The sequence below is a fragment of the Numida meleagris genome, chromosome 9, assembly GCF_002078875.1.
Source record: "Numida meleagris isolate 19003 breed g44 Domestic line chromosome 9, NumMel1.0, whole genome shotgun sequence".
Classification (NCBI taxonomy): Eukaryota; Metazoa; Chordata; class Aves; order Galliformes; family Numididae; genus Numida; species Numida meleagris.
Genome location: NC_034417.1, coordinates 8,261,144 through 8,276,549, shown reverse-complemented (window position 1 = coordinate 8,276,549; position 15,406 = coordinate 8,261,144). Strand labels below are relative to the sequence as shown.

The 15,406-nt window shown below is 40.5% G+C and overlaps 1 protein-coding gene across 1 annotated transcript in view; it reads right to left on the bottom strand.

The window, feature by feature from the left end:
• MYO5A (myosin VA) overlaps window positions 1-15,406 on the bottom strand; it is a 95,569-nt gene that overhangs the window by 55,876 nt on the left and 24,287 nt on the right. Inside the window, exon 5 of the mRNA XM_021407510.1 lies at window positions 958-1,114. Coding sequence (XP_021263185.1) covers window positions 958-1,114 — 157 coding nt within the window. The remainder of the gene's footprint in view (window positions 1-957; window positions 1,115-15,406) is intronic.

Genomic DNA, 15,406 nt, shown 5'->3' with positions numbered 1-15,406 from the left:
AGATTAACATGTACCCTTAGCTTGTGCAAGTTCATGAACGAAGTTATTTTTCTTCAGGAATTCCACCACAACTTTTTCTCTCTGGCGAACTATTTCTGATGTAGAGTTCCTTAACCTCAGCTACAACTTGAATCTACATATGTTGGCAAAGATGCAAAAAATGATTAGAAAATAACTCAGATGAGCTTAAGAAAAGTTTTCTGCTTGGCTATGACATCAGAATTACGGCATCTCCTGAGCTTCCTGTAGAACAGGAATTCTGAACAGTAGAAAGTTCTATGTTATCGCACAGTCTGTTGACAGCAAATGCATTCCTAAGCCAACAGCTTTGGGACTTGACTACAGTAACATGAAGATTACTGTACAAATGAAACATTATAGTCTGAGCTAATTATTTCCAAATTACATCTTCTGTCATTTTTCCCCCTTGAAACTGTGTGCATCTCATGTAACTTGCTTCCTCAACTATCTTCCCTGATGAAATTTTGCCAAAATTTACTATTTGCTTTATTCAATGACTCTCTTCCCCTCAACATATAATCAACCTGTCTCCAATGTGCTGTACAGGTAAGACCAGAAAGTTTCATCTACTTTGGAATTTTACACACAAAAACAGCCTCCTGCACTTGCATTGGGCCAGCAGCCTGGAAACTACTGATGTTACAAAGAAGAGATTTATAGCAGTATTAACATAAAAATTACTTTGTTATGTGAAATACATTAACAGTAATGTAACATTACCTCATGTCTTCTCTCAACCTTTCATAAATATTACACAAAATAATGACTACAGCACTTCCTGGTAAATGGCTTAAAAATGAAATTTTAAAAGATATTCAGTCCAGCTTTTTTTGATCTCTATAAAAGTAACAATCAATCTCTTTATTGAATGCTTATGTTAGTCTCAGAATAATTACTGCAACATAAGGGTAGGAGTTAGTGCAGTAGCTCTCTTACCTCCATTATGGGGTTTGAAGCCAAGACTTTCTCCTCAACGTTGGCTTCACTGGCAGATCCACTGACCGTAGCAAAGTACCTCATGGCATACTTGGCAGAAACCGTCTTTCCTGCCCCAGATTCTCCACTTACAATGATTGATTGATTTCGCTCATCTCTGAAACACAAAGACACACTGATTACCAGCTATTCTCTCAAGGACACGTATGTTTTGTGTCCCCATCTTGGCAACAACCCTTCCACCATAAATGTTAGCGATATAGCAATAACGTAGAAGCATGTGGGAGAAGAACGCTGTTAGTGCCCAAGCTGCCTGAATGGCTAATTGGACTGCTGGTGACCAGGATGCTCACTGAGGATTGGTGCTGCCACTGCAGTTCAACCAGCCATCAGAGCTGCTCCACAAATCCTGACTACAGAACATCACCTGTTACTACTTTAACACTATGTACTTCTGCAGCTACTTCTACGCAGAGCAAGTGGTAAAGCACTCCACTAAATTGTCAGTGCTCATTAGTAAAGATCATTAATGTCATCTTACAGATAGAGAAATCAATGGCAGAGTCAGCAACAGAAACTTTTCATCCTTTTGATCTAATCACCAGCTTTTCCCAGAATTGTTCTGAATCTGAAAAATTCAAGCAGGACTGTTTGGGACACAAGCAGCAGCTCTGGAGCAGATCCCTCTGTTGTGGAGTCATTTCTTCTCGTTATTTTATTTTATTTTTTTTTTAAATTGCCACTTTCTACTAAAGCAATTTCCTCCCATCTGAAAGAGGCCTCTATCCATAAACTCCAACTGTATGACTGAAAAACAGACTACAAAATAACTATGACAGAAAATAGCATTTTTATAGCTTGACTGTTTTTACAACACAAAAAAAACCATACGGGATATGAAGCAAATTTTGTATTTCCTAAGTTTTAACCAATATTTCAAAATACTCCAATGACTTGGGTAAGTGTAACTACCTTACATACTGGAAAATGGAGAAAGAAAGAACAAAGATTTAGAGAGCTGGGTGGGGCCAGAACTAAAGAGTGTAGGCAAACCGCAGACACTTACAGCACCGTAATTGCAAATGAAAGTTGAGGCACACATGTATGCTCAGACAGCATATAAGCAGTCTGCACAGCCTCTAAATGCCTGAGTAAGTGCTGAGGCCCTGAGTAAATGCTATGCAGGAGAAGCAAAGAAACATGCATGAAAAAAAAAAAAATCTATCTGTGCTTTCTGTAGCCTCAAGGTCTTCCAGGTGGTGTTGGGTTCCACTTTGACATCTTCAAAACAAGGTGCTGCTGAAATTATGAAGCTCAGTTACAGAGCACGTAGTTACTCTCGAGCGTCAATGCCTCTTCAGAAACATCCCCAAGAACACAGCTCCAATGCCTACTCCATGCTGCACAGGGAAGCAGACTAAAGGCAGCTCCCAGTTATATCTGGCGTCTGTGGGGGAGCCAAGGTGTGATTCATTTAACCAAAGGAAGTCACTGGTTAAAGCAGGTTTTTCACATTTTGGTAAAAGGAAATGGTTGAGTGCTGCTTTAAATTTAATATGAAAGTGTTAAAGAGATCAAAGCAATCTAATTTTATGTTTTAAACTTCCATTTAACACATATGATAGGTGTGAATGACTACAGCACAGTTCACACATTAGCATACATCGAGCTGTCAGTCTCAGTGGGAGAAGCTGTGGGAAAGCATAACTACTGAGCTTGATTCCAGGCTATGGATAGCCCAGGTCAGGCATGCAGCACTTCCAGAGATGTCAGCCTTGGCCATGGGGAAATTAGAACACCTGTCTGGTGAGACAGCTCCTTCAGAATGGCCACCAAGCCTGCTGCATGCACTCAAGTGAGGCCTGCGGTGGTGGGACAGCCTGCAGCAGAGATAAAGATTTCCATTAGGAAAAGGAACAAGAAAAGCTGTGCCTCTTCCTCACTCCCAGAGCCTAGCTAAGGTAGAAGCACACACCCGTGGCTCTGCGCAGGAGAGCAGGAGCCAGCATGACTCACGCTGAAGAACACATCCAAAAAGAGCTGCAGAAGGACATGGGAGAAGTCCAGCCAAAGACATGGCATTTAGGCTTAAATGGGACAACTGACTATTGACAATTTTCTGCTCACACAGACAGTCCCTGCAATGAGTCAAAACCAGAATAATTTCTTCATAGGACTGGCAGTTTTTCTTCTTCCAGTGCTCTCTGATGTAGAAGAAAACCAAACCAGCATACCATTATAAAATCAGAAACTTCTGGTACAATTTCAGGACCTGACTAACACAGGAGATCAGCAATGACATAAGAAGCTTTTAATTTGTGGATCATCAGCTCTGTTTCATGTATTAAATATCATTAAATATATGAAGACTCTTGAAGCTATGAAATGGATCCTCTGATGCTTGCAGTTATTTTTAACCTAGTTCCCGAAGTACAGAATGCTTTCACAAAACAAAGTAATGAAACCTCAGTTCTGCAGCCTTCTAACATAACTGTCAACAAACAACACACTCTGCTGCCAAGGGAGGAACATAAAAATAAATGTCTTGTTCTAACTGTCACATCCCTAAAGGATCTGCTCAAATAGCTGAGGAATCCCACACGAATTCCATCCACTGCTCCAGCTGCAAGACCTGAAGGAATACACAGTGAAAGTGGTAGGATTGGATATTTACAGCTTATTACCACTATTCCAGAAACACTTCCCAAAATGAGCTGGTGATTTACATAAAAATCTTCTGGAGCAATTCTGAAATAGGATCCTCACATTAAGGGTACTGGCAGGAAACTGGTAACATCACATTAACATTTTATCCAAGCAAGTCACGGTAACTGCTCCATCCTTCTGTTTACAAAGACAAGCACACCCATTACTACTCATATATAGAAAAAAAGGCTTCATTTTCAAGCACAAATCCACACCTATGTCTCATTTTGCAGCCTTTCCAAAGCTACCAGTACTGAAATGTCAGTCACTGCTCCGTCTCTCTTCATCCAACAGCTAATTCCAATGGAGACATCTGCTGCCCAGCCTAGTAAGTATTAAAATCTGTCTCGAAATTGCCCTGAGGCCTTTGATATTTCAATCCAGCCAAATACTGAAATAACAGAACCAAACAATGTGCACTGCTCCTTTCTTTGCCAACAGGCATTACACTTTTAAAGAAGGTGGGAAAATTAGCAGAAATCAAACATAACTAGCTCAAATGAAGCCAGAGGTTGGATCATCCAGCACATACGTGTGAGCATGCAAAGCACACTCGGTTTTGGTCTGGTGTGTGGGTATTCAGGAACAGTAGGAAAGCAAGTATCCCTTCAGAGCACTACAAGAAGGCTTCCCATGTTTGCAAAGAAAATAATGAAAAATGATGTTTTAGTAATTTCTCTTCAAGAATATTGTTGCTGATTAGTCTGGAGTTTCCCCTCCCCACATCTCAGGACACTAAGGTTTGTTCTTCACCATGGCACTCATGCACGTGCTTTTAACAGGGGAACTATTATTATGTTCCTGTGGAAGTACATACATGCACCATTTCTATACACTGGCCTAGAGAAGATATGGCTGGCTCCGTGTGCCAGGGAGCTGCTATCTAGACTGCAATGAATACTGTGCTTGCAGAAGCTATGGCAGTCATAAGAAACAAAGGCCTCTCTCTCCCCACCCGCAGCCAGAGCTCCATGCACACTCAGACCGCTCTTGTCTTCACAAGTACATTAGTCCATTGTGCAGATTTAACACACTGGAGTCCCCACCCTCCAGCACATTATTCTCTCTGCTTTTTGGCAAAACGCCCACCATCACTCCTGACATCTGGAGGAGGTGCAAGGACAGTGCCACACAGCATCCCCAGTGCAGGCTGCGGGCTGAGCTGCTACACCCGGTGCACGGCCGCCCTACCATGGGCAGCAGGACACTTTGGCACCAGGGAAGGAAGGTGGGTAGGCCTCCCCAGCAGCCACAGCAGCACTGCAGAGAGGGTTTCCTATCATTAAACTTTAAAGAAACAGAATGCCATGTAATTTGGAGAGAAAACACCAGCTAACATAGAATTAAAATGTATTGGACATTGGACAGTGCATAAAATGATGGGAGAATATATTCCAGTTAGGTATAAACGATGGTCGGTCTAATATATTACCTCTGCTTATGCCAAATGAAATTTTCATTATCAGACTGTTTAAAAAAAACAAAAAAAAAACCTAAAAGAGAAAATACAAATGACATTTCAGTTCTTCAGAGACAGAAACAAATAAATTGTGCAGCTAAATCACTAGTCCTCAACCTCTGACCTGACATTTTGAGCACTTTGCATGTCACCGGTCAGAAAAGAAGCTGCAATTAAAACTTTCAGCCAATAAAACATGTAAGCAGGGCAACAGCATTACGTGTGACACCACTTAGCTGTCTGATGACACAACCTATTATCTGCGCAATACTTCATCTTCCTGATGCTTCTTCTCAGCGTAAAGCACATAATTAGATGATTTTAAAATGAAGATTACTTCTGAATGGATAGAACTTTTTCATTATGCTTTTATAAGGAGAAATGAGGAAAAGCAAGCTGGGAGATGAGAAGCCGTAGGAGTCCTCTTTCACCCAAAGGTGGATGATGATCACATCCTATGATGTGAACTATGATGCAGAACTCCACTGCAGTGATATGATGCTATGCTGAACTATTGGCAGGTGTTTAATCACAGCAGACAGGAACAGACTGATAGTGAGTAATTCACCACTCGCGGAAACATGAAGCATTATGCTCAGGCATCAGTCAGGATCACAATCAGCTTTTGCCATTTCTCAGCAGTGCACAAGAATAAGAGAATGACAAAAAAACAAAAAAAACAAAAAAGAACAACAAAAAAAAAAAAACAAAAAACAACTTAGGGTTTAAGAAGACAGGCCCGGTCATTTCACAAACAAAAGGAGAGTGCTGAGACTGCTTCCAGTAGCAGGGCACTGGATTCAGAAATCTTCCAAGTCCTACACTCAGGACTATACTTAAAGAATCACGTAATAGTAATAGCAATTTCCTGTCAAATACAAGAGTCACACATCATGGAATAAAAAACTGATAATGAAAGGAGTGTTATCTATCACAAAAATAATGTCCAATTTTGAAAGGCAATATTCAGACACTGTAGCCAAGCTATACACAGCTCCACTCTGTGACAAGTAATGGTCATAGAATGAGCAATAAATGTCACTCATCACAAATTTTTCAACATCATAACTCCAGGAAAAGACAGAAACAGATCTGTGCATGGGCCGGTTAATTTTAAAGACAGTTTTGCTCTCCTACGAAGTCCTGTTGACAGGCAGTATGTTTATGGGGAATCTTGCTGTCCAAGTGCCAATACAGAATAGATACAAACTTACCTAACTCCTGCAAGCTTGAGATTACAACCTACCTTCCAGCAGGTTGGGTTTTTTTGTGCTTTGAAAAAACACTGCAAAATTCAAAACTGAAGATAGCTTCAGCTCAAAGGGGATTCAGCACTGGAATAAAGAGTGCTGCAAAGTGACTTGAAATACCTTACGTGCAGAGGAGGGTTTTGCAGAATACTAATGAAATAACAGTGCAAAAGAAACCAGAAGGTGGCTTGAAAAAAATAATCTTGCTTTCAAGACATAAAAAAAACCTTTGTTGAAGACGTGCATACACCTTAAGGCAATACTTTTAATAGCATCGACTACTATTAATTTTAAATTGTGTATATCACAGAAATCTAAGGGACAGGATTTTAAAACGGCTCAGAAAGGAAGAAATTCTACCCCGACTAGCAGCTGTCAACCTCAGTGGAAACAAGAGTAACCATCACTGGGCTCCTCCAATGTGTACAAAGTGCAGCAAAAATACTAATCATTGCTAACTCATCATCCAAGACAACTTCTAACAATTTCAGTTAACCAATGGAAACACTGAGGCAAAAAAGGAAAAAAAAGTGCAAGAAAGTAAACATTAAAGTTACTAAAGGTAGAGTTGCCGATTTTCAAACAATTTTAATTCCTTAAAATCATTGTACCTTCAAAAGCTGCTTCCCACAAAAAAAAAAACCTTATTGCATTACAGTCATTACTTCATAGCACACTGTCCAAACATCAGAATAATCAAGACATACAGACTGAAAAATCTCTACCACTATCTTTGTTTACCTTTTTCTTCTATACATACCAAAAGAAAGTCCCTCTTTGAAGCAGGAACACTAAAACAGCTAAAAACCCATCAATACATATTTCAGAGGGCATTAAAGAAGGTCAGAGCTATTCAATTTAATCAAAGCACAACACTGTTTTTATGTTTTATTCCTTCCTATGACTGATGCATAAGGTGTATCACTTGATCTTGTCTTTCAGACTCGGGACTCTCAGGCAAATAGTGTCAAATAGATGCATATAAGGACACACAACATATAAACATCAGCCTGGGAAAACAAACAGCAATACAGAATCATTGACATCAGCCTCAATATTCATATCAGTCCATCCTTACCCAGGCCATCAGCATCTCCACATGGCCAATGTACATCAACAGCTGATTTTAAAAGATTTTGATATGGACTTCAAACACTTGTCTGTGATGCACTACTTCAAAGCTGAGCTGTCTCAGTGCCATTTAACACAGATGAGATTGGCAGGAGAGATCAGACTGAGACCTCCTTAGTTTAAATGGAAAGACCAAATAACAGACTGATTTGGTGAGAAGAGCGTTAGGAGTTACTTTGCCTTTCACCCTGAATCATCTACATCTGTTAGAACTGAAGACAATGCCAAGGTGCTGTTTTTACAGAAGCTTCTTTTCAGCGTGGTTTGAGAGAAGGCCTGAAGGCGGACAGAGCTAAGAGCTTTAATTAAATCTACTGCCTCTTTTTCTGTGTGTGCGCGTGTGTGTGTGTCTGTGTGTGTGTGTCTGTGTGGAGTAGCTACTGGTTTCTTGTTTTCCTTAAGAGTAATAAGCTGAGGTAATAGCTAAGGGAACCATCCCCATGTCATATGACAGTTTCATTTGTAATTTAAATGAACACCACACAAACTGCTGCTCAAGGCCTGATCCTGAAATCTGTAAACTTCCAGATCTCCTACTGCTTCAGTGCAACACCAAGAACATAATAAATAGCTTTTATTTAATCCAACAGTAACAATCTGGTCCACTTGATCTCATTGTAGCTCTTCTGCTGCAATTCCGCAGCAATGGAGTAGATTGGTAAGCCTGAAATCGCTTCAGATTTTTCAAAACAGTGAATTCTGACCAAAGAATGTTAACGATTAACCTGATCCAAAGTCCCTGGGAAGGAAATTGTGACTCACGGAACATTTGGGGTAGATTCTGTTCTAAGCATGCACACATAATTACCTCTAACATCAACGTGAGTCGCGTCCATCAAAGACAGAAAAGGAACTTGAGTTTGCTTTCTGAGTGACACATCATCCTACAGCTGAATTACAGCGCCAGGAAAAACAACTCAGGAGAATAACTTCAAAAGTAATGACACTGATGAAAGGTCAGATAGGATTCACTAGGAAAGGCTGGCATGTCTGAAATCTTGCCATACTTCTATTAGCTACAGCTACTCCGAGAGCCACAGGATTAGATAGGCACCAACATAAAATCAGTTTAAGTTAAGTGAGACTTTTTACCTTGTTAAGCAGATTTTCAAACAGTGCTAGAATACACATACCAATGTGCAGCTGACATGATTGTCTCTAGCAAAGCAGAGTTTCACAGAAAGCAACTTCAAGAACTTACTAAGAAATTTAGGAAGGAATTTTGCAGCCCCAGCAGGCTGAAGGGAGCACAGTTTTCAAAGGACCAGGCATTTTTTAACACCCGAAACACGATGCATAGCAGATGAAATGAACTGCTGGAAAAGAACAAAGCATTGGGGCGTTACCAGAGAAACAGAAGGGCAAATCCGTGGTATAAGACACAATGATGAAGTTGTCTCATCTGAAGACTCACCAAGTACATCTCACTTCAGTAATCTAAATTATAGTGTTTCCTAAAATATCAGCGATGGCAAATCTGAAACCAAAATATATCCATGTTTCCTAGAACGCCCCATTTTCTTCAGCATAAGGTGTGGTTTTGAAGAGAGATAAGGATATTGTTCCCACTATGCTGCTGGCCCTAACAAAAGAGTGTGTGTAGGTGAAGGACACAGTATACACCCATGTATTTCTCTACAGGAAATGCTGGAGAAAAATATGGTAACCTTGGTCACAATGGCCTTTCAGTAGAGAAACGCAAACAAAGCTCAGAACAAATTATTGCATCTCACAGCTCAGTATGCATAACTGTGAATGAAAATAGCTTTGGTCAGTGTCTGTAGTGAAGGGTGCAAGGTCTCAAGCAATGTGAAGCAGGCCAGCTGTACGCATGTACACACAATGCCTGTATTTACTATGTGCCTTTCTTTGAACCCAAACATTTAGCAAATTTCTAGGGTTTTCAGTATGGTTTCAATTAAGAGTGATAGTACAGTTAGATTTTAGGTAGCTGTATGAGTACATAGCTCTACTGTACGCAACATCCCAGACAAAGAGAGTTCCTCTACATGCACTTTGAGGCCCCTTCCACTCTGCTCTTCTCCTGCAGGTCCAAGCACTTCACAGGTACGCTGTCTGCACTTGTGTCTGCATCACAGGAGCCTCTCACCACTCGCCTGCCTGTGCTCTCCCTGGTACCTGCCTTCTCCCCACTCTGTGTCAGGTTGGGTGCCAAATTTGCTGCTTGGTCAACCACAGCTCAGGTCTGCGTGATGCTTCCACTGTTACAGCTATTTGCTTTCCTAGAAGACAAAAACTGCTTTTTGCACTTATCTCAACATAAAAGGCAGCTGTAAAACCTACGTGCTTTGGAAGGTTTACCACAGGTCTGCACTTAGCTTCAGCTCTGCACAAGTGCATTGTGTGGGAGCAAAAGCTGCATACACCAAGCAGCTCCTGCTCACCATGAAGGCCTCTGACACTCAGCCCAGGGTGCACAGCATCTGTCAGGAACTGCTGGAGAAGCTGGCTGTTCTACAAGCCCTGGATTCGGCAGTTTTCCAGTGCTCTCCGATGAACAGAGAACAGCAGCAGCTTTCGAAGTGCCAAGCTGGAGCTTGCCTCAGAGTTCAGCCCTTCATCGAGCTTCTGAACAAGCTATTTTCATCACAACATCTTTTGCAGCCCTAAATAAGTTCCATTATACCCCTGGTTTCTGGATTATGCTCTCTGGCCTGCTTTATGGGAAAAGCACCCTGGTTTTGCATTCCCACTTTCCAGTGCTTCCAAGAGCCCACAGAAAGCTCACATTCCCTGTGCTCGGCCTGCTGAACCCAGCTCCCCGTGAGACCTCTACCCTGGGGACAAGAATCCCCTGTACCCAGCCAGCACTGACAAACGCCAGCAAAACCTGGGAAACCCTTTTCCTTCATTGTGAAACGGCTTCCTCCTCTCAGTACTCTTCTGCGTTTGGAAACAGCTCCTGCTTCCTGCAGAGCCACGCCATCCCCACGTTCCCACTGGTGAAGCCTACAGACTGGTCTATGTTGCCACATCCCAAAAGGTGTGGCCTGACACAGACTTTTTCCACCTGTAAAAGTCTGTTGTGTGAGTTAACAAGCTGACTTTTGCATAACACCCAGAACGTTCAAAGTGCTCTATCAGCGCTAGGGATTGTTACTAGAGACTAAAGGGCTTTAAACGTGGCAACGTGATGAGGGGAACAGGTTACAAAAAAAGTTTATTATCAGTGCTATGCCCCAGCAGGAACAGCAGCTACATTTCCTGGCCTGTCCTACCTGCATGCCCTGTACCCATCAATTTATTTTGACTATCTGGATCTAACGTGCTCTGAACTGAAACGTCCCAGTCCATGCAGGAGCCATGCTGAACAATTCAGAGATGCATTCAGCTGCACCTTGAGTCACAACAACTTGCAGTGACTAACCATAAATTCATTCTTAGTAAAAGTCTTAATTTTAATAGGCATGAAGCATTAGTCCAGCAAAACCATGCTCTTTAGCCACATTTCTCAATATATTTCTAGTTAAACTGTTTAAGCAGCCTTTCTCCTTGACATCCTGTTCAGCCACTGGACAAAAGGATCTGAGCACAGGAATGGGAGCTGGAAGCTCAGCGTTGGGAACCAGCTCTTGGTGACAGAGGCATGGCACATCTCTGCCTCAGCTTTTCTACTGTACAAGCAGAAAATGATATACTGGCATCAGAGACAGACAGGAAACAGCTCTTGACTGTACAAACACCAAAAGGTGAAAAGATAATGAATTGATGGTAGCGTCTCTCGACATATACAAATGAAGAAAACTGAGGTCAGCACAAGCTGTAAAATCATGACAGATTGCACACCAGAGGAGCACAAAGATGAGCCAGCACTATGGAAGTGATTTATCTAGGGATTAGTCAGAGGTCACTCCCATAATAGTTTACTAAAGCTTATTGCCTAGCTACCAGCAGGACACCTCATATGAACTCTAGCTTCCAGCAACGACCACGCTTAACCCTTCTGTTGCTTAAAAACAATCACTGCTCAAACAGGTAGCTCCTTGACATTATGTCAGCTTGAGTACTGCATCTGCTGCCTTGTATTCAGTACCACAAAATGCCAGACCAAAAGTGTAAGGGTTAATTCATTATTCCAAAATCATCAGTTTGCACCAGAAAGGACAGTTTTCCTTTTCATTCTAATTTTAACAGCAGAACACCAGAAGAACTAGGTAAGTATTTTGTGTGGAAAAGTAATGTGTCAGAGCCATGCATCAAAGCAGGCTGCTGTATGCCTGCACAGTGCCTATCAGGGAACACTCTCACTTCGTAACCACAACCATGACATGTTGTTCATCATCTCCCTCACCACTTCTGGAAGGGGTGAACAGAGAATCCATTAATGAGATACTGGGAAGCAAAGCAGCAGCTGATCAAACGTGCATTTTTATAACAGGACATCATCTTGAGATGGCTGCGATAATGGGAGGTTGTCAGTCAAGGTGCTTTCAAAACACCTACTCAACAGCTCACCAAGCTTCCTTCTTAACAAAAAGTGATATAAAAAAATCTTCATGAAGTTGAGAGCCATCAGATGCATGCCACAAATCTACAAAACAGAGAGGCAACCTGCTTATTAAAGGTAATTTAATGAAGAAGATCCGCACTAACATCGAATAAATCATTATGCTTTGTCCAAACAGAAAAAGGAAAACTCTGCAGTCTGACAGCACTGCTTTCCACCCTAGCATTCATTGAGTTTTATAGGAATCTCACCAGTACGTAATGTCTGTTTGCAGACACTACTCTCAACTCGCACTGTGAGCAGACAGCTTCACTGTATCTGTCATCCACCACAGTAAGAACAAAACAAAACGGATCAACTAAGTACCGATAAAAATATACATTATCTTAATTATGTAATAAGCCCTTACTACTCCAGAGAAGGGATCCCATGGAAGAGTGGTTTAGAACATCTTTCCCTGATAGTGTAAGGAAATGAATAATTGTAAGTCACATACAGCAATGCAATTCTTAGCAGTTTCAAGAGTACAATCATAAACATTTCCTCTTATCGGGAGCCACAGGTTTAAAACTGGAGGCTTCTACCAAATACTGAAAAGAAACTGAAAGGAAAGCTACACCTGCTGATGGTTATGAGTCCTACCGAAGTTGTAATGCTTTCAAAAAAATAAAACTAAATTAAGAAACTTATCAACTGATGCTGTGCCTCAGTTTTCATAGTTACCAACTATGAAGACTGACTATTTTTTGTTAATAAATTGGAAATGCTGACTTGCATTGTAGTTCTAAGAGTTCAACACATGCAAGCTCTCACATGCCGACACTGTCATTTTTATTTCTGAGGACAAAAAGTAAGTGCTTCAGTAATAGTTTACTTCCTTTTAACTTGCCAGCCCTCCTTAAAAGTTGTCCAAAACCTGAGTTTGCTCAAATCAAACAAGCAATCCATGAAAGATACATAATATACATCCACACATTGGCTACCTACAATCTAAAATGAATGACTAACGAATAAAAACTGAAATACAAGACATACAGACAAAGGCAAGTCCACTGTCTCATATAAAGCTATCAATAAAAAGACATACTTGGCCAAACCTTACTGATGAGTGAGAACTACTCACTCTGCACCCTAAGTACAGCCTCAAATTGCCCCTGGGGCCACCCTGCTACACTGCAGACTGATTGCCCAGAAACTTGGCTCTGCTGGAAGAAGGAAAAGAAATAAAAATCCAAAGTAAAAGTAGTCCTAAAAAGTTACGCACATTTTCCTGGGCTAAACTAACAATAATCAGTTATCTGACAGCCAACTACGGCTAAAGAGCCATGTTGTTTTTAAATAATCTTCCATATTTTTGCATTGCACGTACTGAAGACAATGCAAATACTCATTTTACTATGACTAGCTGTCAGGGGTTTTGTTTGGCTAAAGAAGACCTCAGAAATTGCTTAGTACAACCAAACACAAGGAAAGAGTTTCTCAGTCACAGTAAAGGAAGTAATGAAGCTTGCAGGAACAAACCCTAAATCATTAAATTATAAATAACAAGAAGAATTAAAGAGTAAATATTCATGCGTTGAAGCTTTGCAGATAGGAGCATCATGACTAATTATTCCAGTGATCATTTAAACAGGGAATTAAGACAGATTAGAAGCAACAGTAAAATAAAGCTCACAAATACATGCATGAATGCAGATAATTGCCATAAATACCATATGAATATTTAATGCAATTATTAAGTCATTAATGAAGGTCAGATACAATCTGATTTTTGCATTTAAATGACCAACAGAGGAACTCCAGATCTTCAAATTCTTTTTTCTTTTAATTTCATAATTCAGGAGTAAAAGGTCACTCATTCAGATGCAGAAATTATCATTGATTGTAAAGGGTGAGAAGCAACAAAGGAACCAAAAATAGCGTTAGGAAATGTTATTCAACTAGTAAACACTCAGCAAATCCAAACCACAGAAGAAATTCTTACAAACAAACAAAGGAAAGAAAAGAAACAATAAGCAAAATAAATAATGGAATTGTTACTTTAGTTTTGAGGAATAGAGAGGAAAGGAAATAAACATTAGGAAACTAAAAAAGTGAAACAGTTACTTTAATGTAGAATTGTATGACTTTTCTTTGTACGCTCAGGCTTCTTTATGCACCTATGAAAGTAATGTCATTTATTTATAAAAGTATAACAAATTGTCTATAACATGCTGTAGGCACACAAAGGAATTAATTCATTAATGCTAAAAGACTATTTAAGATCATTTCCATGCTTATATAATTTCTCATCATTTGTTTCAAAAAGGAACTTCCACCACATCTTATTTGTTAGTATTCAGTAGCACAGAATTGCTGGAGGGCGCTTCTAGAGCTGAAGAGCAGGCAATTAACACAAAAAGAAATAGCCAAAGGAGAAACTATTGCCATATCTCAGCCCTCTGAATCTTCGTCTGATGTTTGGGAAGGAAACAGCAGATAGTGCAGATGGTGGAAGATAGAAACCTTCCCTGTACAGGCTTCAGCTAACTAGTGAACACAATGTAGGAACTTGCAATTTCTGAACAGGTAAGTGGAGAAAAGCAGCCCATGGAGAGAGATCGCCTTCCAGCCTCTCATCGATTAACACTAAGAGCAAAAATTCTGGATATTTGGATTACATCCCCCAGTGACATATAAATGCAAGTGTGTACTGTGCCTCAGATGTAAAGCATGCCTACCATATTCTTATTTCATAGAGCTTTTGAAGGGACTTGGTCAGTAGAACAACGCAGATCTAGGCTGAAAAAGCCACAATGTACAGATATGACTGTAATGACATACAGTTTTGCCTTCATATTCCCAGACAAGACTAGATGTCCTTTTTTGTCTTAGCAGTAGGAAAGTAAGGGGAGTACCTCTGCTATACAGCAATGCAAGTGTGTGGTATTTCTGAAACACTGACTATTTTGCAATTATCCCAAGTCAGGAAATGTTGCACTGTACTGTATCTTTTTCTTTTAAAATTATCTATTACATGAGCATTAAGAGGATCGCTGTACTCGCATACACAACTGACTTCATAACATACCGAGGATTTTATTCATTCTCTCATATGAATTTTTTAATGAAAAGATGGCTAATTGCAAAGATGAACATTTTAACATTTTCAGGCTATCTTTGCCTTGCTCCCCCTTCTGCAATAGAGCTTGAGGTCCACTGCAATTAACTCAAAGATCTGTTGCTGTTTTACTGGATTAATTTGATCACAGGCTGTAGTAGCAACAAGGAAAACTGTACAGGTAGCTTGCAGCTAAACCGTGAGGATACCAGTGACCATTTTGCTAACCAAAGACCACGTGGTATCCTAAAAGACTTGTTCTAGAGACAGAATATTTCAAAAAGCTTCTCAAACTGCCAGGTTACTGGGGTGAAGGGGAAGAACAGTTTCCAACG